The sequence below is a fragment of the Vulpes vulpes genome, chromosome 12 (genome assembly GCF_048418805.1).
Source record: "Vulpes vulpes isolate BD-2025 chromosome 12, VulVul3, whole genome shotgun sequence".
Classification (NCBI taxonomy): domain Eukaryota; kingdom Metazoa; phylum Chordata; class Mammalia; order Carnivora; family Canidae; genus Vulpes; species Vulpes vulpes.
In genome coordinates this window covers 181,667,330-181,694,319 of record NC_132791.1, presented here as the reverse complement: position 1 = coordinate 181,694,319, position 26,990 = coordinate 181,667,330, and the positions used below count along the sequence as shown (strand labels likewise).

Here is a 26,990-nt window from a genome sequence, read left to right as displayed (position 1 = left end):
AATCCAATACAGTCTGACATCAGCTTCTTATAACATAGTAAACATGGTTCAGCAAAGCTTGTTCAACATTTTGCTACCTCATACATGCTGTGCTGGAATTAAATAGCTACTTAACATTTGAGAGAAGCAAGACTTTAATGAAGAATGCTACAAGTTATGGACAATAATTAGTTCTCATATTTTAAAAAAAGATTACAGAAAACACCTTACTGAAATTTTTTGTTTTGTTTTGTGTGTGTGTGTGTGTGGGTTTTTTTTTTTGTGTGTGTGTGCCAAAAAGACAAGTCTTTAAGAATGTCTGAGAGAGACAGCAAGCACAACACAGTACAAAAGGAGAAGGGAATGTTGAGTTTTAGAGCAAGACACTAACACGGCACAATTAGGGAATCAGGCGGAAGCAACCCTTTCACAAAGAATGGAATTAAGCATTTATATTCAGTCAGGATTTTTTTAAGCTTTAAAAGTTCGGCATAAGGAAAGGAACTGGGCAGAGGAGGTAGGGGAAAGGGCTAAGCTTATCTACAATCACTGTTTTACAAAAAAACACACTGGTTCAACCACAGGAGAGGTGGAGGTTAAACCTGCCTACATAGCCCAGCAAATATTAAGAGCAAATGCCAAGGCTCTCAGGTGTAGATACTGATGTTACAACTGGCTAAACAGTTTTTAAAAGAGACTCTGATTCCACCAGGACTGGTCTCTCATCAGCCTGGATTCATGACAGATGAAGTTCCTTTGCATTTGCATCAGAAGGCTGAAGCTTTATCTGGAACAAGTTCACTCCAAATAATGCTCATGTTGCTGGTTTTAACAGGTCAGAATCGTAAGTGGCTCCTAACAGACTCCACCATTTCCTAGGAGAAGGTTCTACTGATTACCAGGGATTTAAATTCAAGCAAACCACTAAAGAAGGGAAATACTAATGATATTCTGGCACTGTACAAGCTATGTGCCTGTCATCTCTGCCAAGGACATGGGGTGGACTTGGCTTTGTTTCTCAGCTCCATGATCTTCAACAGCGATGAAGTAGAACTGGGACCTCCCCCATGTTGGAGGAGGATGCCCAAAATTCTCAGCCCAGCCCAGCTTCTGAAAGAAACAACAGACTATCAAGGGCTATTATTAGGAACCATGCTCCTGTGAATTCTGTGGAAATGAAAGCCTGTTTCAGTTCATGCCAAGTTTTTTCATGGTCCGCCAGCGATCCTTAATCATCACAGCTGTTCGGTTAACAAATGGGTAATTTTTTGAAATGGCAGCCCAGTTTCCTTCCCCGTATTTCTGCACTCCAGCCTTGACCCACTCGCTTTCTTCTGCAGTCCACTTCTGCAAAAGAAGACCAAAATATTAATCATAACCTGTCTCTCCAACTTATTCATATTTTCATGAATCCTAGGACAAGCTCAAGAGGTAAGCTCAAGAATCCTAGGACAATTAATCTGAACCCAAAAGAAGGGTGTATATTTTTAAAACAAGACAGAGATAAGTTAACATTGTAGATTTAGACATTTAATAATTTTCAATGTCCTGCCTTTCATCCTCAACTAATAATCACTTTGCATTCAAAACTTCAAATGTATGCTGTTCATGGTCAGGAAAATGTGTCAGATTTCTGTCCTAGAATCTTCTTCCAGAAAATAACTACTACTTTAACTTAGTTTGGATTATGTGAAAATTGCAAAAGACCTTTTTACAGGTGCATGGGTAACCTATGCTATGAGATGTGCGTACTTATTTTATCTCTGTTCTACCCACATAATCAGAAAAAGTCAGAAAAAGTAATTTTAAATTACCTGCTTTCTTGTTATACTGGTTGTGCTCTCTTCATCTGGTGCTGCTGGAAAACATTAAAAGTAGACTCATTTCAGAGTTAACCTTTCTCTGCACAAATCACAAGAAAGAGACATCAAATGATCCTAAAGGGAAAACTTGACTGAAATTTCCAAACCTTGAGAGAAGAAAAGATATCATTAAAGGGTAATTTGTTTTTGTCCTTGTTGGCAAGATATCAGTCATTTCAGCTAATGACAATCTGAACCAAAGCAAATGTTTTATAAATAGACATTCAATAAATATTGGTTAGTGATGGATTTCAGGCTCTTTAATAAAACCTACATGATTTTCTAAAATTACTGAGGGACTGTGGCTTTTAAAACCCTACAAGTTTCTGGAACATTAATGTGATAGTAACATGCATCTATAATTCAGCTAGTGTCAAGGACCAAGGAGAATGTCCTAGCTTACCCTTGAACTTGAAATAGTTCATCCTCTTCCAACCATGTCATCTACAGGTGCTTCTTAAAGAATGCAGGGTTTAGGGCCACCAACCCCCACCGTGTAGTCAAAAATCCATGCTGAGTGCCCCAAAACTTAATAGCCTACTGTTCACCAGAAACACTACCAATAACATATAGTCAACACATATTTTGCATGTTAAATGTATTATATACTATATTCTTATAATAAAGTGAGCTAGAGAAAAAGTTAAGAAAATCACAAAAAAGTAAATCCTAAGAATACATTTAGTATTTACCGTATTTATTTTTTAAAAATGCATATAAATGGACCTCTGTAGTTCAAATCTGTATTGTTGAGGGTTAACTGTATTATATACTCCTATGTGCATAATTTTTGCTTTATAATCCCTTGCTAACTACTGCTTTGAAATAATTGTACTGTTTTATACCAGAATTTTCAAATCTCTGACGATTTTATGTAAGTAAAATGTGGTTCAATTCTTTAAACAAAAGAAGAGGATAGTAATTGTTGCTCCCCACTCAGAGACCATAGATCTGTTCAAGTTCCAACCTCTCACCATATGGTAAGACATGAGGCCTCAAAAAAATGCACCAACATTTTTTTAAGGGCCAGAGGAAGGTATACTAGTATAAAAGACATGCCACTGGAAGTCAACGAGAGCTGTTAAAAAGCTGCAAGAAAAGGCAAAGTTGCATAAACATAAAACTTGGTCGAGTGTCTGCTTCAGCAGATGCTACTGTCCTAGCAGTGCTTCCTAAACAATGAAGGTGGCTTAGGAAGAGGGACACTTACAGGAGCAGATTATTCACTTTTAAATTATGAAGTATTTCATACGATAGTGGAAGCAGATTTTAAAGCTGACAAATTTGGACTGCACTGTATGTGGATGTTTTCTAGAACTCTTTTTATCCTATTGTTTTTTTAAATAGTCTTTGCCATTTTATTGGTTTTTCTGTTACTTCCCCCAATTTCCTGAGTGATCCTGATCTTGCCAACTAAGTTTGTGCCAATGAAGGTACTTTTTATGGAAAACCCTTTCGGACTGGCAGAGGTTTAAAGTTGTTGCTGTGTCGGGCAGCCTGGGTGGCTCAGCAGTTTAGCGCCGCCTTCAGCCCAGGGCCTGATCCTGGGGACCCGGGATTGAGTCCTATGTTGGGCTCCCTGCATGGAGCCTGCTTCTCCTTCTGCCTGTGTCTCTGCCTCTCTCTCTCTCTCTCTCTCTCTAAGAATAAATAAAATCTTAAAAAAAAAAAAAAAGTTGTTGCTGTGTCACCAGAGTCTTCAGAATCTCCAAGATTATGTTTTAGCACTTAGATATTTCCATTAGAATGCAAAGTATGTGGTGGGAGAGATTCTACTGCAAATGCTATGAACTTTAGTATTAATTATGGAAAAAGTAAAGTTTCTTATTTTAGAAAAAATTATATATTGAAACTGATAAGAGATTTTTTTTTTTAATTTCTATTTATTTATGATAGTCACAGAGAGAGAGAAAGAGAGAGAGAGAGAGAGAGAGGCAGAGACATAGGCAGAGGGAGAAGCAGGCTCCATGCACCGGGAGCCTGATGTGGGATTTGATCCTGGGTCTCCAGGATCACGCCCTGGGCCAAAGGCAGGCGCCAAACCGCTGCGCCACCCAGGGATCCCGAGATTTTTTACTTAAACAAGAAGTGCAGGGAATGACCACATCTACCTTTTCTAACTAAAGACTTTAGGAAGAACATCAGTTACAATACAGGATTTATTAAAACAAAACCAGGGGTTTTTGTGTGTGTGTGTGTGTGGTTTTTTTTTTTTTTTTTTAGGAATTCTCTTTAAGTATAAAGTGCTGCTTTGTCAGTCTCCATTGTGTTTAATAGGAAAGGGTGTAAAACTGAGTCCTCATGAATCACAATAAGGAACTTAGTGGACTTTTACTAGTTCAGAGACAAGCAGTTTCTGGAACATTAATGTGATAGTAACACACATCTGTAATTCAGCTAGTGTCAAGGACTAAGGAGAATGTCCTAGCTTACCCCGAACTTGAAACAGTTCATCCTCTTCCACCCATGTCTCTTTTTCTTCAACCCCATTAGAGCTGTTCCACTTGCCTTTGGGTACTCTGAGGGGAGATCAACAAGAGGACAAGATGTAAAACAGATTCATTGGGGTCATCCCATATTCTGTCCTTGGCTCTCTCACGGCCTGTACTCCTCCCTGTTCTGCTGTGACCACAGTTGAGATTCACTTACACACCACTCCCAAATCCTGACCTGGCCAGGCATCTCCAGGTTATCGTCCTACAGGCTGCAGGCTCATCCCTCAAACTGAGCAGTGACTACATCACTATCCCCCTCAAAATCTGTTCATTTTCCTGTTTTTGTTTATTTGGTTTTGACTCTAATTTTGAAGGTCTCAGTATTCTTGTAACCTGGGATGAGAAAACTGCACCTAGCCCTTCAAAGACATGCCCAGTCCTATCTCTGGACTGCACTCTCATCCTTCGCCATTCCTCTTGTCCAAGCAGTACCTGGCACCAGTATTACACTAGTTTCTTGACTGGAGTCTCTCTGTCCCTAGCCACTTCCCAAACCACCTGAATATCAGTCTAAAATACCTCATCCCCTCTCTGTTCCGTGATCACTTCTCACTGCCTCAGCTGAAGCCTGTATGGGTCGATCAAGATTATCCAGTCTGGCTCCAGTCAGTTTCTTGCTACCAAAGCCTTCTCTGTCCAACTGTGCCCCGAAAACCACATTGGCACAAACAGCAGAGCCACACCTTCTGTTCCTCTTTTCCTTCTGTAAGCTCTGTAGTTTCCTCACTACAGTTCCTTCTGCTTGGGATTCCCTTCCCTCTCAAGTAAAATTCTACCCATTTTTTTGAGGCCTAATTCTTAATGAAGCCTGCCCTAAGTCCTGGCCCCCAACACACACAAAAAGCCCCCACTCCTCTGCCTTTGTGGGCGTGCTTCCACTTTATTAAACAGCCATTTTATAACATACCCCCTAATCATAAGCACCTTGCAGGCAAGGGCTGTATCTTTATCTCTCTACCCCAAACAACTAGCACAGGAACACATACCCTAACAGGAGTTGGAGAAATATGTGCTAAAGTAAGAACAGGATTATCAAAAAAGCTGCAAATAAATTATATCATTGAAGATCAGAGTAGTAAGCAAGTAAGAATCCTTCCGGTGAACATGAAATATTAAGCACTTGAGTGTGACCAAAAGAAGTCCCAAAACTAAAAAGGAAACCCAAACCTGAATTATTGAATAAATTAAAACTGCAGTCAGTCTTCTCTTATTAACTTTAACTGTGTCTGATTAATATTACAACTGCCCTGGGAACAGAACACCGCACAGACCTCACCTCAGAACTATAACATCTGTTACAAAACAACATGGAAAGTATCTGAATTAAATTTTAAAGAATTTGTATAGATCAAATGACCTATGAAACTTGACCAAGAGTAGACAAACCTCAGTCTCCTTCCCCTACTATATACAGTAATTTATTTTTAAATTTCTGGCTGGCTAGGTGTTTTTCAACTGAGTAATGAAAGCTTACTTACAAAGTATAGATTTGAAAAAAATTCCTTGAGTCCCACGAGTTTTCTGTGAAATTACTTAACATGGCTGAGACACATGGCGAACCATCGTTTCCTTATGTTTAAATTGGATCATATCACCCAAAATGTTATTTCTGAGAATTTACTTGAGACAAGTGGAAACATTACATGAGGTTTTTCCTTTTCAGGATACTAACTAGTTATGTTAACTACTATTTATAAATTAATCAGGATTATAGTTTAAGTTTTCTACCTGCTTATCCCCATGCTGGGGTAACACTGATTTTAACTCTGGGTCTGTCAGCATATCTGCTCATTCTTCCTGCAGACGATCTGCACGGATCACTCTGATAACCTCCTGTTCCTCCTTTGAACTCAGCATTTATTTTGAGCAAATGTCTGATACGACCTAACTTCTGCTGTGGAAGAGACGGAGATCTGGGTCCTCATCTCACTGTTTGCTGGCTCTGCGGTCCTGGGGAAGTCAGGTCACTTCCTGGTCCTTACGGCCTTTTGGTAAAGTTAGAAACTGATGAGCAATCAATGGGCTAGAGAAGGGCTGTCTGGTCTCAGTGGGTTGGTAAGCTACAGCCTGTGGCTGCTGGATTTTGTACAATCTTTGAACTAAGAATGGTTTTTACATTTTCAAAGGGTTTTAAAACACACACACACACACACACACACACACACACACAAAATAAGCAACAGAGACACAAGTTGTCCAGAAAACCTAAAATGTTAACCCTTTGCTGGCCTTTTATAGATTGAATATGACCCTTTAAGTTGCAAGAGCCAAAGATTATTTTGTTAGTAAATATCTAATAAGCACTTGTCCTGTGCCAAGTGCCACAGACATATACAAAAACTTAGCTGTTGTGACCCTGCCCTCCTAGTGATACCCTAGTCCTGCTTTCGATTCCACCAGCCCAGCTTCCCCTAGGTCCTGACTACCTAACTGGTAGCAGTCTCCAGCCACTGCTCTTGTCTCCTTTGCCTCAGTGCTTTTTCAAAAGCCATCGATGGTAACTCATCAGGCCCTCAGATTAGCTGTATTAGAATTATTTTGGAGCACGGTTAGAAAAGCAGATTACAGACCCATCCCCTACCCCTTCTAAATCAGTACTCAGGGACCTGGAATTATGTATTTTATTAAACATTCCACAGGTAACTGTGATACGAAGCCAAGCTTAAGAACCTCTGCCTGATAGACTACAATAGGAACTCAAGACCTGGCCCATCTACCCATCCAGACATTTCTCCCTCTTCATCCTCTCTGTGCATTACACTCTCCTGCCATACAGGGTACGTGACATTTTCTGGAGCACACTAGGCTTTCCTATGACTTTATATAAGAGGTTCCTGTGGCCTAGGCCCCCGCCCCCCAATATGCTTGATGACCTCCTACTCATCCTTCAAGGTCAGCTCAACATTTGCTCCACTGGAAGACTTACTCCACCCACAACTTTGCTGAGCAGGCTCAACTCTTCTTCCCTGGAGCTCCCAGGGTAAATGCAATTCCTTTACAGCCAGGCTTTTCCTATAAAGGGCCAGATAGTATCTTCAGATTTGCAGGCCTTACTGGCTCTGTTCCAATTACTCAACTCAGTGTAGCATCAAAAGTAGCCACAGACAATACATACATGATGTTTGTGGCTGAGTTCCAATAAAACTTTATTTACAAAAACAGGTACCAGGTGGATTTGGCCCAGAGGCTGTGGTTTGCCAACCTCTGCTTTAGAGTACCCATCATACTTCATGCCTTTGACACACAAGAGAGGTGGATAGGTCTAAACCTTCATGAATCCCTCCATTTATAAAACCACCATAACCATGCACTCTCTCTAGTTTCCTCATCTGTTCGTGGGAATAATATCGGCACTTTATAGGACTGTTGCAAGGAATAAAGGAGATCGTATATCAAATGAGCATAAAATGTGTTGAGGTCCATTTGCTTGCTCGGCCAATGACTCACTCACTTCAGATGCAGGTAGTGGTATAAACAGTGCAGATTTGTGCCTGAGCATTATCATTTAGATGTCACAGCTTCTCTGGGCATCTAGCACATGCATGTCAGAGCATAGGTCACCAAATAACTACAAAAGAGCGGTGGTAGAAATGGCAATGGCCTTGGGAGACCAATGAGGTGACCAGCAGGGTGACCAGGGGAGATTCATGGAGGCAGAATCTTAAGAGGCACCTTGGTGTATGTGGTGTATAGGCCACGGACTTTTGAGTCAAGACCAAACAGGATTAAAAATCCCAAAGCCTGGTGGCTCAGTCGGTTGAGTGAGTCTCAGGATCCTGAATTCAGGCCCCACATTCTGGTTCCACCCAGTGTGGAGCCTACTTTAAAAAAAAAAAAAGTCTCAAAGCCCAACTTTGCCACTTTTAAGCTTTGTGACTTCAGGCAAGTCAATAACTTCTCTAAACCTTCCTCATCTATAAAAATGGGGTTAATATACCAGTCACAGAATGAGGATTCTAGTGATTCAGTAAAATAATATGTGAAAAGTGCTTCTTGGCCCACAGAAAGTACTTAATCAATATCAGCATCTTTTCCCTTTGAAGGATGGATGGGATTCTCACAAGCAATGATGGAGGAATGATAGTCCAACTGTGGGGAATAAGAGGAAGCAAGAAGAGTACAGTAGTAGAAACAGAGTGGGTTCCAAAGAGAACAAGCAAACCAGTTTGCTTGGAGGAAGGTTCCATAAGAGGGCACAAAGGGTAGCAAAGCTTGAAAGTCAGGTTAGGAGTCATGACAGGGAGCAAAATAAAAGCAGTTTAACTGCTGCCCCACAGAACCTAGCAGAATGTGAGAGATTAGTAGATATTTACTGAATTTGCCAAGTCTTAATTGCTCAAAGAAGGTGCAAAACTATAAATATTCATAAATCTTTTTTAAGGATCAAAGTCTAAAGTGGCCCAATTCAAACAAATTTCTTTTAACAGAGAAGACTGATATTTAGTAGTCAGGGCACTCAGAAGTTTGCTAAAAATGAAAGCAGCGATGAGTAGGAGGCTCTGAAACCCTTCCATCCTCACTCACGCCTAGTGCAATGCCTGGAAGCCCACAGTTGGGGCTTCAAAATTGGCAGGAATGGCTATGTCGTCACTCCCCACTCCCAAGTCACATTCTAGAAGTCTGAGTAAGCCTTGGTGGTGAATAACTGAGCTGAAAGTTACTTCATTCACGGAAGCAATACCAAGCCCAACCAGGACCACCAACCAGCCCCAAAACTGCTACAAAGGTCTTCATACTTGGGATTCTTCTCCCCAGGGAGGGGTTGGTTGAGAACGTTGGGCTTGGATGGTGATGCTGGGACGACCTCCTGAGAGGAGTCGAGACTTGCACTTGGCTCAGTACTCTGGCTGTCCTCCTCCAAAACCAATCTACTTATTGTCATGCGCTTGTTCTTGGGCTGCAGTTCAGAGCCACCCTCACCCTCAGCAGGGGCTGAACTTTCATTTTCATCTTTTCTTGGTCTCTTGTTTTTGAGGGCTGGTGATGGCATGGACACTTGATTAGGAAGTACCAGATCTTTCTGGTCCAGTTTTGAGAAGGCTGCCTCAGAATCTTGTGCACTGGACAGAGTCTTGAAAGCTGCTTTCAAAGTCGTAATTCCAATGGTGGTTGGAGTACTCCGTAACTGCCTACACACAAAGCAAATATACAAAGATCAGTCTCACCATTATAGATGCTCATCCAAATACCACTTTTCCAAAGTGTAAAGCTTCAAAGGAGACAGAGGACTCTTCAAGTGGAGGACTCTTCATTTTAAAAAATAAAAGAGGGGGATCCTGGGTGGCTCAGCGGTTTAGTGCCAGCCTTTGGCCCAGGGCATGATCCTGGAGTCCTGGGATCGAGTCCCACGTCGGGCTCCCGGCATGGAGCCTGCTTCTCCCTCCTCCTGTGTCTCTGCCCACCCCCCCTCTATGTCTATCATAAATAAATAAATAAATCTTTAAAAAAAAATTTTAAAAAAATTAAAAATAAAATAAAAGAGGGACACCTGGGTGGCTCAGTCAGTTGAGCATCTGACTTTACCTCAGGTCATGATCTCAGGGTTCTGGGATGGAGCCCCACGTCTGCCCCTCTCCCTGCTCATGCTCCTCTCTCTCTCTCAAATAAATATATAAGATCTTAAAAGAAAAAAACTTAAAAAAAAAATTGCTCAGAACAACTTTATAAAGCTTCCCTTTATAAGCATAAATAGAGGCTTTAAAAATGATATATAAGTTGAACTCTGGAGTTTAAACTCCAAGTGAGAGAACTTTAAAGGACTTGGGGCCAATGACACTTTCCCTCCAAGAGACTTTGTTAGCGGGTGGGCTAAACTCCTTGTGTCTGCATGAACTAAAGCAATCTTTTCCACTAAGTAAGAACTCTGTGTAGTGCCTAATAGTTACGAGTCTGTCTGGGCAACTGACAATCCAGCAATCTTACCTTGCTGTCTAGTCCAACACTCATGTGAGAGAAGGAAAAGACTGGTCTCCATTCTGCTTCCTTTCTCCTATAATACACTTAGGAGACTTTTGAGAATTCCCAAAGTTAGAAGTGTGCCACACAGTCTTGAAACAGTGAGAAACTGCCTTTTCATAAAAAGTAAGTTAATCTATCATTTGGAATAATTAGTATAGTTTAAACAAAAACTATTAGGAGAGGGCAAACTGGCAGCCTACAAGCCAAACTCAGCTGGCAGAAAGGTCTTATTGCCTAACCTATGTTAAGTTTTGTTTTTAATTGGACTAACTGCCAACATTCAAAAACTGAGAAAGCTTAAAAAAAAAAAAACAAAAACACTAGATGTCTCACACAAAAGTTTGAACCAAAGTTTGGGCATCCTTGGACATTCCCACATAGCAATAATCACATGAAGCTGAAAAGCATGCCCTCTCTGGTTCACGTTCACATGCTCTGAATTGTATTATTCTATACTCACGCCTGTACATTTCCTACTGGGCCCCCAATGGCATCTAAACTTGTGATTCCTGCTTTAACAACTTGTCTTGGGAGTTTGATTCACAAGTCTGAACACTGCATTAAGAGATCACGTACCCACAAAGAAGTACTGCACAGATATGGGCAAGACAAGGATAGGAGAACAGAGAAGCAAAGAACCTTTGAGGAATAGACAGTCAGGAACTTCTATCAGGGATATGACATCCTGTCATCAAGATTCTCATTTTCCTGGGGCATGCTCTGTAACTCCCAAAGTGCCTGGACAAGTAACCCAGTAACATTTCAGTACCAGGAGGAACCAACAGATTCTGCTCTAAGGAGACTGATTCCAACAGAACTACCCTTGTGTTTCACCAAAGATCGCAAAAGGGCACCCTTCTCACCTTACAGGTTCTCTGAGTGGCTTTTGCACAGGCTCTGGTGCTGGCTGTTTATCTTCCTTCACTGTACTTGAGGCAGCAGTCTCGGATTTCAAAGCCTTTCTGGCCATCTGGGAAAAGAAGGATGTCATCAGGAAGAGGAAGCCACAGAATTTCATTAATTCTCTTCTTTCACCAAGAACATACATACTCAACATGCAAACATGTTACAAATCCAATCTAGGCATAAAGTAGAGGAGGACAGAGAAAGGGAGAGAACTCACAAGAACGATCTCAAACGTCTTGCTTTTTCTCTCCTCAAAACATGGCTCAGTTTTTTATATTAAAGGAGAATTCAAGCAGTGCTAACCATCTTGACACTGCAAGAATTCTTTAATCTTTTGACAACAAATAAGTACATGATTGTACTTTGTACTTCCTTTTCTATTCTTCCAATCACATTCCTAATCTAGTTTCTGAATGCCAAATATACCTCTGGGGTCATGAGTAAAGTCAGACTTTTTTTTCAAACTGAGGATAACCAATGTTTCTATTACGTCTCAGTTTGTGTCTGAAATTTTTTGTATTTCCATAACCACCTTTTGCCTATTAACTCTGAAAATCCTTACTAATACCACATAAAGCTGAGTGGGCCAATCTTGCTTTAACTCCAACTGCTCATCTGTCTCCCTCTGACTGAAATGTTATACATCTCTAATCAGTCCAGTATCATTCTGTTTCAGGTATGTGTATCTGGGGATGCCTGGATGGCTTAGAGGGTGGGCGTCTGCCTTTGGCTCAGGTCTTGATCCCGGAATCCAGGATCGAGTCCCACATCAGGCTCCTTGCATGGAGTCTGCTTCTCCCTCTGCCTATGTCTCTGCCTCTCTCTCATGAATAAATAAATAAAATATTAAAAAAAAAAGATATGTGTATCTGTAACAAGTGATGTCTTTAGAACTGAGAATTCTCTTCCCCCACAGAAAGAGTAGCAGGTTATTTTCCACTTATCTGAAATACAAAAGAAAGGATGGGGGCAGCCCGGGTGGCGCAGCAGTTTAGCGCCGCCTACAGCCCAGGGTGTGATCCTGGAGACCCTGGATCGAGTCCCACGTCAGGCTCTCTGCATGGAGCCTGCTTCTCCCTCTGCCTATGTCTCTGCCTCTCTCTCTGTGTCTCTATGAATAAATAAAATCTTAAAAAAAAAAAAAAAAAAAAGAAAAGAAAAGAAAGGATGGTAGGCCAGGCTCAAGTATCCTGATACTTGCTCCATCCTGATATTTGCTTCCTGAATATCCCAAACTATTTGCTTTGCAGATAATTTGACATCTGACAAATGCCTGCTAAGGTCACTGACACTATCCTAATCTGGGCCTGGCAGATCTGCTGTTATGAGCGAAGATATTTTTTCTTTTTTTTTTTTTAGGATTTTATTTTTAAGTAATCTCTACACCTAATGTGGAGCTCGAACTCCCAACCCCAAGATCAAGAGTTGCATGCTCCACCGACTGAGCCAGTCAGCCATTCTGTAAATGTTGATGAATAAAAATAAAAACACAAACAACAAACCTCATTCAATTTTCCAATACCACAGCCCACCCTCTAGAAGACCGTGTTCTAATTCTTCCATATGCTGTCCTGAGCCTCAGTACTGCCATTCTTTCTGTTTATCACTTTGATCCAATTAAAGAATATCTTCATTTGGCTTCTTGTGCCTTATTATACTTCTAGTCACATTTTTTCCCTCCAGTTATTCCTTTTTCCAGTTAACAACCCCATCATACCCTGTCTGCCAAACTACTCTTCCTCCCAAACTGACCTCAAATTTCAGCTCCTTTGGGAATCACCATTAATTGTAAGTGTTCCCTTATTTTAGCCATACAGATTAAGCACATGTAGGAGGTATAAATGGGAAGTAAGGGGAACCAGGTATGTTCCATTTGCCTCTGTCAGGATCTCTGCTTCCGTATATTTAAGGCATTTAATTAAGAAACATAGTGCATATAATTCAAAGTCTTTTAGCTCTTTCCACTTCTAAAATGAGCTGTCCTCTTCTAATTGCCTGCACATCCTCAAGGCCACATCATGGTTATGGGAAGAGAAGGCCAAGGCCCACCGTGAGGAGGTAGGGCTCTGCATCATCCAGGTGACTCTCCAGGAAACGCAGCATCTTCTGTTGGAAGGTCTCGTAGGAAAAGTTCTGGATAACAGGGTGGGCCAAGTTCTTCTCACGGATAATGTTCAGGAGATCATTTCTCAGCTTCTACACAATGGACCGATATTTGCAACATAAGAAAGGAGAACTCCAGTAAAAATTCAATGATGGGGAGTTGAGACACTATCAGAACGTTCATAATCTATTAAAGGCAATCACTGGTACATATATAGGAAGGGGAGCCTAACAAAGAACAGGTCAATAATTATGGATTAGCTGCAGAGGGTACTACATAGCTGTTAAAAAAAAGATGAGAACTTAGGATCTAAAGTACCCTTCGAGTTTACATAAAGATGTTTAAACTTAAGAAAAAAAGGATGATGAATCTCCTTATGTGGTAATATAGAAAAATCTTTAAGATAGGTTAAGAAAGCAATTTAAGAAATGTCCAAATTAGTGTGTAGAATATGCTCACATGTGCATATGGAAGAGCTGGAAGAATGGATATACGCGTGTCTCTATACACACACACACACATACACACACACACATTTGTTTGCTTGCATATGCACAGAGCATCTCTAAAGGATAAAATAAAAAAAACACTGGTCGCCTATGAAGAGAGGAATGAGGGCTGAGTTTAGAGATGAGCTAAGCTCTTTTGTTGTACCTTCTGAATTTTATTTTGTACATGTTATTACCTTTTCAAAAAACTAAAATTTACATTTATAAAGGAAAAAAAAAAAGCAGGGCACTAACAGAGCTTTTGGCACCAGAAAATAGAGGAATTAAGCCCTCACCAAGGCATATTCTCAAGTCTGCAGGATCAGCATTTACATAAATACGGTTAGAAGTATTCCAGAACTTGATAGTTTAATACTTGGTGCTGATCACTTAAATAATGTTCTGTCACAAACCTGACAGAAATGGGCAAGAAAAGAATTTACATCAATTTGTATAATGAAAAACAAATTTTGGAAAGCCAATCTCACAGTAAGCAATCCTGGATATAAAAGACAACATGCTAAAGGTGCCGATTATTTAGATAACATTCCTGACAAAGAACCATTTCCCTGTCCCCCCACAACAAACAATGAGATGGATTTACATCATGGGAGTAAAAATGCATCAAATTTACCTGAGTTGTGGGGTCCTTGGACATATGTTTTTTCAAAATTTTTGAAGCCTTTTCAAATTCTTTGTTTTTGATACAAATAATGACAGCCTACAAAAGGGGGAAAAAAACTTTTTTTTTTTAAACTGTTTTAATAATGACAGGTATAATCAGAGTATCAGATACTAAAATAAACTACTAAAAAGTAAAAGTGAGTCTTATATACCCAAGAACTTTTTCACATTCTGTCAAATTCCTGTACTTAAAAACTAACAATCACTGCTCAGGCATCATGAACAACAGTAAGCACTCTTCTTTCATTGAGTAGAGTAGTAGATTTTCAACATTACGCTGGATTTTTAAAAAAATAGCTGATAAAACAAAATCTGATCCTCCGGATTACAGACCATTTACCCACTTTGAATAGGGCCTCCTAAGGAAAGGCAAAATGGACAGGAGTCATCCCAGGTCCCCAGAACAATTGCATCTGTTCTTTTTGGATGCAAAAGCTTTGATATAATGGTGGGACAGAGAGGGGAGGATACACTGGGGGAGGGGGAGAAGCCATCTGCTGACCACGGAGTTCTGCGAGTTCCATTCAGGAAAGGCCTGAGGCCATTTCTGTAGGACAACCAACACAGCCTCTCACTATCCTAAACCCCAGCTGGCAACTCCAATTCAAGTGTGCAGAGAATTACTGAGGTAAACAAACACAGGGCATCCATAGGTAGCACACCAGGGCAAAATTCCAGTTAGGATGAATAAGTCTTCCTAAGCCACAGAGAAAAAGAGTCCTTTAGTAAAGAAACGCTTTACTTCAAGAAAAAAAAAAAATAGAGAGAGACAAAATAACAGGGATCAAGAATTTTAAGGGATATTTTAAAAATATAGTTGTCATTTTTTTAAAAATTAGAAAAGCCAGGGAAAACTTTGGAGCACTTGGAGTTATCTAACAGGATAAAATGGCTACCCTAAATCCCATCTCAAAGAGAGGTAAAAGAAACATCATAACATAAAAGAGAAGGAAAACTGGTCTATAGCTATTTTCAGTCTTCATTTGAGGGAAGAACTGAAGAAACAGAGACCAAGAGAAGGAGGATAGCAAAGGGATTCAGTATTAATCTCTGGTTATTTTGTCTTCAACATGCAAAAGAAACTGGTGTCAAATGCTCTTGAATAGCAGGCACAACCGTAAATTCTTGCTGCCCAGGGAAGGTACAAAATAGGTCTTTTCATTTTACTCAGATGACCACATTCACTTTTACATCATTTTCACCAGAATAACTGTACAAAGACTATACTTACTTTCTTGAAGAATTCAAAGGTTTTCCTTTGTATAAAATCATTTAGGTCCTATTATGTTTTTAAATTTTATTAAACATGTATACAGTAAAATGGGCTTTTGTGGGGAGGTATAGTGTTCTGAGTTTTAATACACGTACTGACTCCAGCACATGTAACCAGCACAATGAGGACACAAAAACCATAGATCCAAAAACCTCCCTTGTGCTACCCTTCTGTAGTCACCTCTCCCCCATCCCCAACCCTTGGCAACCAATGATCTTTGCACTGTTCCATCTCTTCAACAATGTCATATAAATGGAATCCTACAGCATGCGGCACTTATTTCTTAGAGGATGTAACCCTGAAATGCTTCTTTCCCTCTGTATAAATGCCTTTGAGATCCATCTATGTTGTTGCCTTATCTGCAGTTCTTTCTTATGGCTGAGCAGTATGCCATTATATGAACGTATAGTAGTCCTCCCCCCTTTCCTATACAAACCCACCTATGATAAAGTTTATTTTTTTTTTAATTTTTTTTTTTTTTTAATTTATTTATGATAGTCAGAGAGAGAGAGAGAGAGGCAGAGACACAGGTGGAGGGAGAAGCAGGCTCCATGCACCGGGAGCCTGATGTGGGATTCGATCCCGGGTCTCCAGGATCGCGCCCTGGGCCAAAGGCAGGCGCCAAACCGCTGCGCCACCCAGGGATCCCTATGATAAAGTTTAATTTATAAATTAGGCACAGTAGATTAACAACAAACTAGAACTAATGTTAACAACATACTGTAATAAAAGTTATATGAATGTGGTCTCTCAAAATTTAACTGTTCTGTATTCACTCACCCTTCTTGTGATGTGAGATGATAAGATGTCTGTGATGAGGAGAAGTGAGGCGAACAACATAGTAGGCTCTACTGACCTACTAGTAGTAGGTCCCGTACTAGCCTAGTAGCCCTAGGCTACTACTGACCTGTCTACTGACAGTATGCCAGGAGGATCATCTGCTTCCCGACCAGCTGACTGTGGGTAACTGAAACCAGAGTAAAACTATGGGTGGGTGGGGTGCTACTGTACTACTTTTATCCATTCACCTGCTGAAGGATATTTGGGCTGTCTGCAATTTTTGATTAGGAAGAGATGTTTAATTGTTCACGTACAGGTTTGGGGGTAAACATAATATTTCTCTAAGGTAAAGACCCACAAGTGGGATTGCTGGGTCATATGGAAAATGTCTATTTAGCTTTATATAGGAAATGGCTAAACTGTTTTCCTGAGTGGCTATACCATTTTGCACTCCCACTGGCAATGTATGAGTTCCAGTTGCTCCACATCATTAGCACTCATTAGTGTATTTTTAAAAGTTTAGCCACTCTAATAGTAGGTCCTAGTATTCATTGTGATTTTATTTTTTAATTTTTTTAAAGATTTTATTTATTGATTTTTTTTAAAGATTTTATTTATTTATTCATGATAGAGAGAGAGAGGCAGAGACACAGGCAGAGGGGGAAGCAGGCTCCATGCAGGGAGCCCGATACGGGACTTGATCCCAAGACTCCAGGATCACGCCTTGGCCCAAAGGCAGGTGCTGAACCGCTGAGCCACCCAGGGATCCCCTCATTGTGATTTTAATAGGTATTTCTTCTTTTTTTTTTTTTTAATTTATTTTATTTTATTTATGATAGTCACAGAGAGAGAGAGAGAGGCAGAGACACAGGCAGAGGGAGAAGCAGGCTCCATGCACCGGGAGCCCGACGTGGGATTCGATCCCGGGTCTCCAGGATCGCGCCCTGGGCCAAAGGCAGGCGCCAAACCGCTGCGCCACCCAGGGATCCCTAGGTATTTCTTAATAGACTAAATTATGGGGACGCCTGGGTGGCTCAGCGGTTGAGCATCTGCCCTTGGCCCAGGGCGTGATCCCGGGATCCAGGATTGAGTCCCACATCAGGCTCCTTGCATGGAGCCTGCTTCTCCCTCTGCCTGTGTTTTTCGTGAATAAATAAGTAAAAATCTTAAAAAAAAAAAAAAAAAAGACTAAATTATGTTGAACATCTTGTCATGTGTTTATGTGCCATTTGTATATTCTCATTGGTGAGGCTTTTGCCCATTTTTTAACTAGCACTGTTGTTTTTTTTTCTTTGAGTTCTTTATGTATTTTGGACACAAGTCCTTTGTCAGATATGTGCAAATATTTTCTCCTAGTCTATACCTTGTCTTTATTCTCTTAACAGTGTCTTTCTGAACAAAAGTTTTAAATTTTGAGTAAGTCCAATTTACCCACATTTCCATGTATCAAAATTTCCTCTTATGGATGTTTTTAGTGTCATAACTAAGAACTTTTTGCCTAAGTCCAGGACTTAAGGTGTTTCTTTCACCTTCTTCTCTAAGCTTTACAGCTTTACATTTCATATTTAGATTATAATCCACTTTAAGTTTTGTGAGTTTTTGTGAGGTCAAGGTTCATTTTTTGTGTATGGACATCCAATTGTTTCCATACCATTTATTGAAGACTATTCTTTTTCTATTGAATACCTTTTCCATTGCATTACATTCACACTTTTGTCAAAAATTAATGTCCAAATTTGTGTAGGCCTATTTCTATACTCTGTCTTCTGTTTCATTAATCTTTATATATGGTCATGAGTATGTATGTATGTATGTATGTTTGATTATTTATTTATTTATTTATTTATTTATTTATTTATTTATTTATTTATTTATTTATTTATTTATTTATTTATTTATGATAGACATAGAGAAAGAGAGGCAGAGACACAGGAGGAGGGAGAAGCAGGCTCCATGCTGGGAGCCTGACGTGGGACTTGATCCTGGCACTCCAGAATCGCGCCCTGGGCCAAAGGCAGGCGCTAAACCGCTGAGCCACCCAGGGATCCCCTGGTCATGAGTATCTTTAGAGTAATTCTTAAAATTGGGTAGGGAGCCCTTCAACTTTGTACTTGTTTTACAAAATTGTTTGGGTTATTTTTATTCCTTTGTTTCATCATTTGTATTTTATTTTATTTTTTTTATTTATTTAAAAAGATTTTATTTATTCATGACAGACACACAGAGAGGCAGAGGCACAGGCAGAGGGAGAAGCAGACTCCATGCAGGGAGCCTGACGTGGGACTCAATTCGGGGTCCCCAGGATCACGCCCTGGGCTGAAGGTGGTGCTAAACCGCTGAGCCACCCAGGCTGCCCAACCATTTGTATTTTAGAATCAGTCTGTGTCTTTAGAAAAATCCTGTTGATTGGAGAAGGACAATCATTATATGGTTTCACTCATACAGGGAATATAAGAAACAGTGAAAGGGATTATAGGGGAAAGGAGGGAAAATGAGTGGGAAAAATTAGAGAGGGTGACAAAACATGAGAGACTCCTAACTCTGGGAAACAAACAAGGGGTAGTGGAAGGGGAGGCAGGCGGGGGTATGGGGTACCTGGGTGACAGGCACTGAGGAGGGCACTTGATGGGATGAGCACTGGGTGTCATACTATATGCTGGCAAAACTTCAATAAAAATTTTTTTAAAAAGAAAAGAAAATCCTGTTGAGATTGTGATTGGAATTATATTAAATCTACAGATCCGAAGGAGAAAACTGACCTTTTAACTATATTGTCTTCTGGTCCACAAATATGGTGCGCCTTTCCTTTTATTAGGTCTTACTTTCATCAGTATTTTGTTTTTCCACATACAGACACTGCACATGTTTTGCTAAACTTATACTTAAGTATTTTTTTTCTTCTTTTTTGAAGCTATTGTAAGTGGCACTATTTTGGTAATATCATTTCAAGTCATTCACTGCTACTATATATTGGAAATATCAATAACTTTGTGTGTTAACTTTGTATTCTCCGATCTTACTATACTTACTAATAGATTTTTTAGTACACTGCATGGGATTTTCCATATAGACAGTCATATCATCTACAAGGACATTTTTTCCCCTTCCTTTCTAGCCTCTTGCCTTTTCTTCTTCTTGATTTCCTATACTGGCCAAGTCTTCTAGTATGACATGGAATGGAAGTGGTGAGAATGGACCTCCTTGCCTTGTTTTGGATCTTCAGTACAAAACATTCTATCCTCCACTATCAAGTATGTTAGCTGTAGGTTTTCTGTAGATGTCTTTTATCAGATTGAGAAAGTTCTATTCATATTTGCTGAGTGTTTTTTATCATGAACTAATGTAGAATTCTATTAAATGCCTTTCCCATATCAATTGATGGATGATACGTTTTATTCTTCTTTAAACTAATAGAGTGAAAGATACTCATTTTCAAATTTCAAACCAGCCTTGCATTCCTGGGGTTTAGTTTCCCCACTGTGCCTCATACTGCATATGCATCCAGGACTAAGTGGCACGATTTATAGTAAAAACAAAAATAAAACTTTTGCTCTAAGTTCTGGGAGGGGGATCCCTGGGTGGCGCAGCGGTTTAGCGCCTGCCTTTGGCCCAGGGCACGATCCTGGAGACCCGGGATCGAATCCCACATTGGGCTCCCGGTGCATGGAGCCTGCTTCTCCCTCTGCCTATGTCTCTGCCTCTCTCTCTCTGTGTGTGACTATCATTAAAAAAAAAAAAGTTCTGGGAGGGTCACAGCTCCATTGCCAAAGAGAATGGGTTCTCTCTTTTTTTTTTTAAAGATTTGACAGAGAGAGAGAGAGAGAGAGAGAGAGAGTACTAGCAGGGGGATCAGTAGAGGGAAATGGAGAAACAGGCTTCTAGCTGAGCAGGGAGCCTGATGGAGGGCTCAATCCCAGGACCCTGGGATCATGACTTAAGCTAAAGGCAGACACTTAGCTGAATGAGCCCTCCAAGTCCCCTGGATTCTCTTTAGTTCTAGTGCCATTGGGCCATAGTTGCTACAACTGCAGTATTGCCTGGTGCCAGGAGAGGAAAGAAGGAAGGAAAGAAATCCTGGGATTTCTCCCACCTCCCTCTTAGATCCCTTTCTTGCTCCTCAGGCCAGAGAAAGCCTTTCTTGGAGTTCTTTCTGTTCCCACCAGGAGTGCATTTCTAGGTTTTGGAGGAACCTTCAAGTCCAGGCTGGATGACACCAGAGAAGAAAAAAATGGTATATTAATCATCACCAGTTTGGTGGATCTTCAAATTCTGGTCTTCTTCCCCATCTGCTTACTACCATTTACATTTATGAATCCTCACACAGCTGTTCCACACGTTCTGTCTAGGATTTATATTTGATTAAGAAGGACAGAAGAGAGTATGTTCACTCTCTCTTTTCCAGAATTAGAACCAGGTCCTACTATATTTCATTTGTGAAATAAGGAAATGTGAATGCTTTCAAATTCTAAATTAAAAGTCTGCCTCCAACATTTGTGCTGAGCTTATCTTTTAAAACTATTTTTAATTTCCTGGAAAGTTTTTTTTTTTTTTTCCAAGAGATGAACTATTGCTTTTTTTTTTTTTCATTTGAGAGTTTTAAGAAAGAAGTATAATTTCTTCTCTTATACATCCGTTAAGATTCTTAAGGTGTAAGCAATAGCAGTGGTCTCTGGCTAACTTAAACAAAAAGGAAATTCCAAGCATTGATTTTCAATAGAGGTGAGATAGGTCTGTTGGGGGGGAAACAGCAGAAAGCACATAGAAAACCAAAACTCACAGAAGGAAAGGCTAAAGAAGCAAACTCAGAAAGACATCAGGCTGTTATGGGAAGCAGAAATGCTAAAAAAAAAAAAAAAAAAAAAACTCTGACAAAGCTTTTTATTTTAAGAATTAAGGTACTGTTAATTAAGACTGTTTTATGTACTCAGGCCCCCTAAATAGGATAAGGTCCCAAAAGAAAAGAGGTGCTGTTACCAAAGGTGCAGGAGAGAATGATGAACAGCAATAAGCAACAAATAAATGCCTTTCTGATAATATGCCACACATGTTACTGTTCTCTAAGGAACCTGAGGAATTTTTCAGTTATAAAGAGAAAACCAATTTAGCCTCAATATCATCAACAGCTTACAGAGTAAGTTCTCAAAAGTTTTTAGTCTCAGGATTCCTTTATACTTTTAAATGTTAATGAGGACCCCAAATAACTTTTGTTTATGTGCGTTATATCACCATATTAGAAATTTAAAACTTAGGGTAGCCCAAGCGGCTCAGTGGTTTAGCACCGCCTTCAGCCCAGGGTGTGATCCTGGAGACCCGGGACTGAGTCCCACGCAGGCTTCTCCCTCTGCTTATGTCTCTGCCTCTCTCTCTGTCTCTCATGAATAAATAAATAAAATCTTAAAAAAAAATTAAAACAGAAAACCTTAAGATATTTATTAATTCATTAAAAAATAAACTCACTGGAGGTTAATGTAAAAAACATTTTTATGAAAAATTACTATATTTTCTAAGACAAAAGTTTAATGAGAAGGCTGGTCTTATTTTACGTTTTCGCAAATCTCCTTAATATGTGGCTTAATAGAACAAAGTTGGATTCTCATATCTGCTTCCCAATTCATATTGATGTGATGTGTTGTTATGGTTAAAATATATTAAAAAATCCAGCCTCATACAGATATGAAGTTGGAAAAAGGAAGAGTATTTTGATAAACCTTTCAGAAAATTGTGGATGTTCTTTTGACTCTACACCGAACTTGGGCAAGGGAACTTTCCATCATCTGTTACATTAAAATCTTTTAGTCTAGGGATGCCTGGGTGGCTCAGGGGTCAAGCATCTGCCTTTGGCTCAGGGTGTGATCCTGGAGTCCTGGGATCAAGTCCCACATCAGGCTCCCTGAATGGAGCCTGCTTCTGTCTCTGCCTGTGTCTCTGAGTCTCTCATGAATAAATAAATAAAATCTTAAAAAACAAAAACTTGCATTGTAAACGAATCTTTTACCCATGAATGATTTTGTAATATAGTGCATTGGCCATTTAGAAAATATTTATTTACTGAGTTACGTAGATCTTCCAAATGTTGACACATTCATTAAAAAATATTTTTTAAATCACAGTTGTTAATAACCACCATCAATCTTATCAAAAAAGTCTAAGTATTGGGAAGCTGTCAAGCACAATTCAAGTTTGCCAGAATTTGAATTTTCACTTGAAAGCTTGAGTTTTATCATTGGCAACAAATACTACCAATTGTTTTATTTGAAGTGACAAGTTCCCATTGCTCTTCTGCAAGAAAATGACTGCCAAATGCCCACGCCTAAATAACAAAATTTGTCAGTTCAAGTAAAAAAAAGGTGTTCCATTAAAAAAGCAACTAGATCAGCATGCAACTCAAACCATGAAACAAGTGACTTCCTGAAGACAACCATCATGTTTTGTTATGTGGCAGAAATGCTTCAGGCAAACCTCCTACTTTCTCTCACAATACTGAAAAGATGTTTGCTCAAAGGTCTAGATTTTATAAAATTAATTTTACTGCTTTATCAAAGACATTCTTAATTGAAACTGGCTTTTATTAATTTTTTAACTGCAAGTCTGTGGCAATGAAGACTACAATGACTAGCAAGTACACGTTACCACTTCCTTGGTCATGTTAAGGCACCAACAATTCTACCCATCGTTACTTTTGCACCATTAGTGCCAAGTCAATGCACTGAACATCGACTAATGTTTTGGCACTGTTATGAAAATAGTTTTGATTCCTGAAGGAGTCCCAAAGACTTGCAGAAATCCCTACGATCAAAACTTCTAACTTAACAACTTACTTGATAAACTTTAACAAAAGCTTAACAGACTTTTAAATGAACTGTTGTAACACACTGTACAAAGCTTAAAATACCTCATGGTATTTTCCCAGAGATGACCATTAACAGTTTCTATGACTCTAAATGAAAAATTAAAAAAAAAAAAAAAAATGGAAGAAACAAGTAATACAGTATCATTTAATAACTAAGAGTTCAAGGTAATTGTAGCCAGCCTCTAAATGGTCCCCAAAGATCCCGACCCCACTACATAGTCACATTCCATGCACTAATCCATAGTTGGTCTGGTCTGTGTGACCAACAGCATGTGGCAGGAGTAATGACACTTCTGAAATTAGGTTATAAAAGACTGGAGCTTCCGTCTTGGGCTTTTGGTCTTCTGGATCATTTACTCTAGGGGAAGCAAGCTATCATGTTGTAAGCACCTCTGTGGAGAGGCAAGGAGCTGAAGACTCCAACCAACAGCCTGCAAGGAAGTATGTCCTGCTAACAACTACATGAGTGAGCATGGGAACAGATCCTAGTTGAGTCTTGAGATGATTGCAACCCTAGCAGACAACGTGACTACATTCTCATGAGAGACCTCCAGCCAGAATCACTCAGCTGAAACACTATCAGATTCCTGACAAATAAGAGATGGTATATACTGGTTTAAGCCGCTAGATTTGGGGGTACTTTGGTACCCAGCAGTAACAGTAATAGAGTAAGTATATAACAAGAAATCTGGTACGTGTTGTAAAATAGAAAAGCAGCAGGGAGTCAACATAAGAGAACAGTTGACTATTTTAAGAGAATTTAGAGAATTCAGACTTTGCTAACAAATTTTTCATAAGGAAGGACCCCAAATGAGATCTATAAACTTAATAATAAAATAACAAATATACAGATGAAATCCCACAAAGACACTTCCAGAAAAGGGGACAGAGACAAATCTATTGCTCTTGTGTTCTGAAGGAGTTGCACTTCTGAATCAGCTACCCACTTAACAGGAATTACATGAATTACTTTGAAATGGTACCACTTCTTCCTGCCCAATTTTTTTCAAGATTTTATTTTTATGTAATCTCTAAACCCAACGAGGGGCTCAAACTCACAACACAGAGATCAAGACTCACATGCTCTACCAACAGAGCCAGCCAAGCGCCCCATGATACCATTTCTTCCCACTCAAAAGATCCTTAGCTATTCTGAAAGTAGGCACAGATTTCTCCTCCTTTGCTAGTATGTCTTTCCTGGCATTTTCCCTCCAACACAAACCTGACCTACCTATACTAAAAATCTATTCTTGGAATTATTCCTCTTTGGAATTTGGATTATCTGAGCATTCTTTCCAAGACCAAAAGTAGTTCCTGCCCAAGGTCCTTAACTGAATTAACATCTGCACCTCACACATACTGGCTGTTTTTCTTCTAACAGGGTACCCAAGTACCCAGCACATAGCTAAGGGAAAAAAAGTCTTCCTTGCTAAGCAAAGTTTCATCTTCCCAACACCACTTCAGATCCCATTTTTTTAGGAGGTGCTCTTTTCTTACCAGTTTCCTTACTTTCCACCACCAAGGCAAGGCTGAGCTGCTCATCTTCAGTCAACTCTACATCTGCTTCCATACCCTTGGTTATTGAAGAAGAAGCAGCTTTTTCTGACTGGTTCCCACTGCCAGTCATGTTTTAAATAAAAATAAGTTCTTCTATGTGAAGCTACGTGAGCCATGACACACAGTCCAAATTCCTAGACGCGCCAGTAGCTTTCTCCTTGTCAAGAACACTGGCTGTTCCAGCCTTCTACCATTACTGTCTTTCTAACTGGCTGATTATTCAAAGGGAATGTTCCTCCTCGAAGTCTACCCCACATTTCCCAAGACCCCAAGCATCCTCTTTGGCTTACTATAAACAAGGATGACCAAAACCTAGGCCACTTGCTTCTAGCCCTTTAACAATGCCCTTGAATGGTGTAATAACCTCCAAAATATCAGTCTTCAGTGCCAACCCATTTCCTGCGTATTGTGGCCTCTCTTGCCAAGGCCACAAGGAAGACAACCAAAATCACAAAAGCAAGGTACCTGCCATTAACACTTTCCAAGCCTGGCCTGGGAAGGGGTCAGTTGAAGAGATTTAACATCTGTGTGTGTGTCTATGTTTGAGTGTGCTCACTTGCTCTTGCCATCCCCACACAGAAAAGATAAGTACCGTATCCTCAAAGACATCTGATTTTTGTCAAAAGAAAAAAGAAGTAAAAATAGAGCCTTACAGCCTCCTTGACCAGTTTTCTACTGGATTCGACCACTGCCTCTGTCAGTGTAAATTCCGTTTTAATCATCTCCAGCACATTGATAGCTGATTCCAGCGGTGTGAGCTCAGCCTCCATATCAAAGGAACAGTCTAAGACAAAGAGCACAGTTTTCACTGTAAGCTATTTTATAAGGAGCAGAAACGTCATGTCCAAAAATACGTGTTTATCCGAAAAGACACCTGTAAATATAGTAAGATTTGCATTTAATTTGCTAACTTGCTGGCTACAAACGTATAAAGACGTTAAGAGTTCAAACTAATGAATTCGCAGTGACTATTGTTTAATAATTTCCAAAACAGGTAAAAAAAAAAAATTTTTTTTTTTTTTTTACACATGCATTTGCATCTCAAATTTCAGGATACGCACATCCTCCTCAGATACAAACGATCAGAAACTGGAGACCGTTTTTGCTAAACAGGTTTTAAGTTCAATTTAAAAACAAAACAAAACAAAACAAAACACCAAAAAAACAACTTCTACTGTGGGGGAAAATTTGGCCTTAACATAACTCACTAGATCGCAGCAAAGTTGGGGCAAGCAAGAAACAGGTGGGAGGAAATAAAAAATAGAAAAGCAGCTACGAGAACCTTAACTGGAGAAAACTAGACTGAGAAAAAGACCACTGTGATGGGAACGTAACTAGTGCACCGTAACCCCGAATCCGTCAGTTCTGGCCGTAAGTTGGAAAACAACAATGTAACCCTAAAAAAAGCCAGAGAAGAACAGAAAAAACCGCCGTACCTAAATTCTCTCCTTCTTCGATGCGCGACAGACACTGCATAACCCGCAGCAGCCGGGACACGGTGTGCTCCTTCCCCAAGGGCCTGACGAGCAAAGCTGGGGAGAAGACAGCGTTGGCTCGGCGACCCCAGCGCCGACCCCGAGCCCCACAGCGCCCCTCCCCCGGCCCGCCTCCGGCCCCAGGTCCGGCCCTCACCCTGCATGATGTCCCGGATCTGCTTGAAGTCCCCGTACCGGCTACCCCGAAAGGCCCGCAGCGCCTCGTGGAAGTAGAACTTGAGCACCCAGCGGTTGACCGCCTCCTCCAGCCGCGCCTCCCCCGCGCCCCGCTCCGTGGCGCCCCCCAGCCCCGGCTCCTGGCGCCCCCGCCGAGCCCGCCCGCCGCTGCGGGACGCCCGCCGGCCTGCCGCCCGCCCGCTGCCGTCGCTGCTCCCGCCTCCTCCCGCCATCGCGTCCGATCGCCGCGCGCCCTCCCCGCCTTCCCGGCCGGGCCGCTTCTTCGACTGTGACGCCTCCGGGTCACGTACGACGCCCGGGCCGGAAACGGGGCTTGCCGTCCCGGTTCCCGCGGCCATTACACGGACGGTGCTCCTCGCCGCCCGCGGGCTTCTGGGAGGG

General features: G+C 40.6%; 1 protein-coding gene across 3 annotated transcripts; it reads right to left on the bottom strand.

Annotated features, from left to right (window-relative positions):
• Nucleotides 1-116: 116 nt before the first annotated feature.
• On the bottom strand, nt 117-26,990 carry TERF2 (telomeric repeat binding factor 2). Of its 3 annotated transcripts, none has more exons than XM_026011580.2 (10): nt 26,569-26,988; nt 26,373-26,468; nt 25,590-25,720; nt 14,427-14,513; nt 13,250-13,396; nt 11,158-11,264; nt 9,073-9,465; nt 4,275-4,360; nt 1,794-1,837; nt 117-1,326 (listed from the first exon to the last, which is right to left on the bottom strand). In XM_026011580.2, exons 1-10 carry the CDS (start codon nt 26,945-26,947, stop codon nt 1,168-1,170), a joined length of 1,629 nt encoding a protein of 542 aa, XP_025867365.2. In that variant the 5' UTR covers nt 26,948-26,988; the 3' UTR covers nt 117-1,167. The 3 variants fall into 3 exon arrangements, with proteins under 3 accessions (XP_025867365.2, XP_072587717.1, XP_072587718.1); XM_072731616.1 differs by having other exon boundaries at nt 1,794-1,834; XM_072731617.1 differs by lacking the exon at nt 4,275-4,360 and having other exon boundaries at nt 26,569-26,990.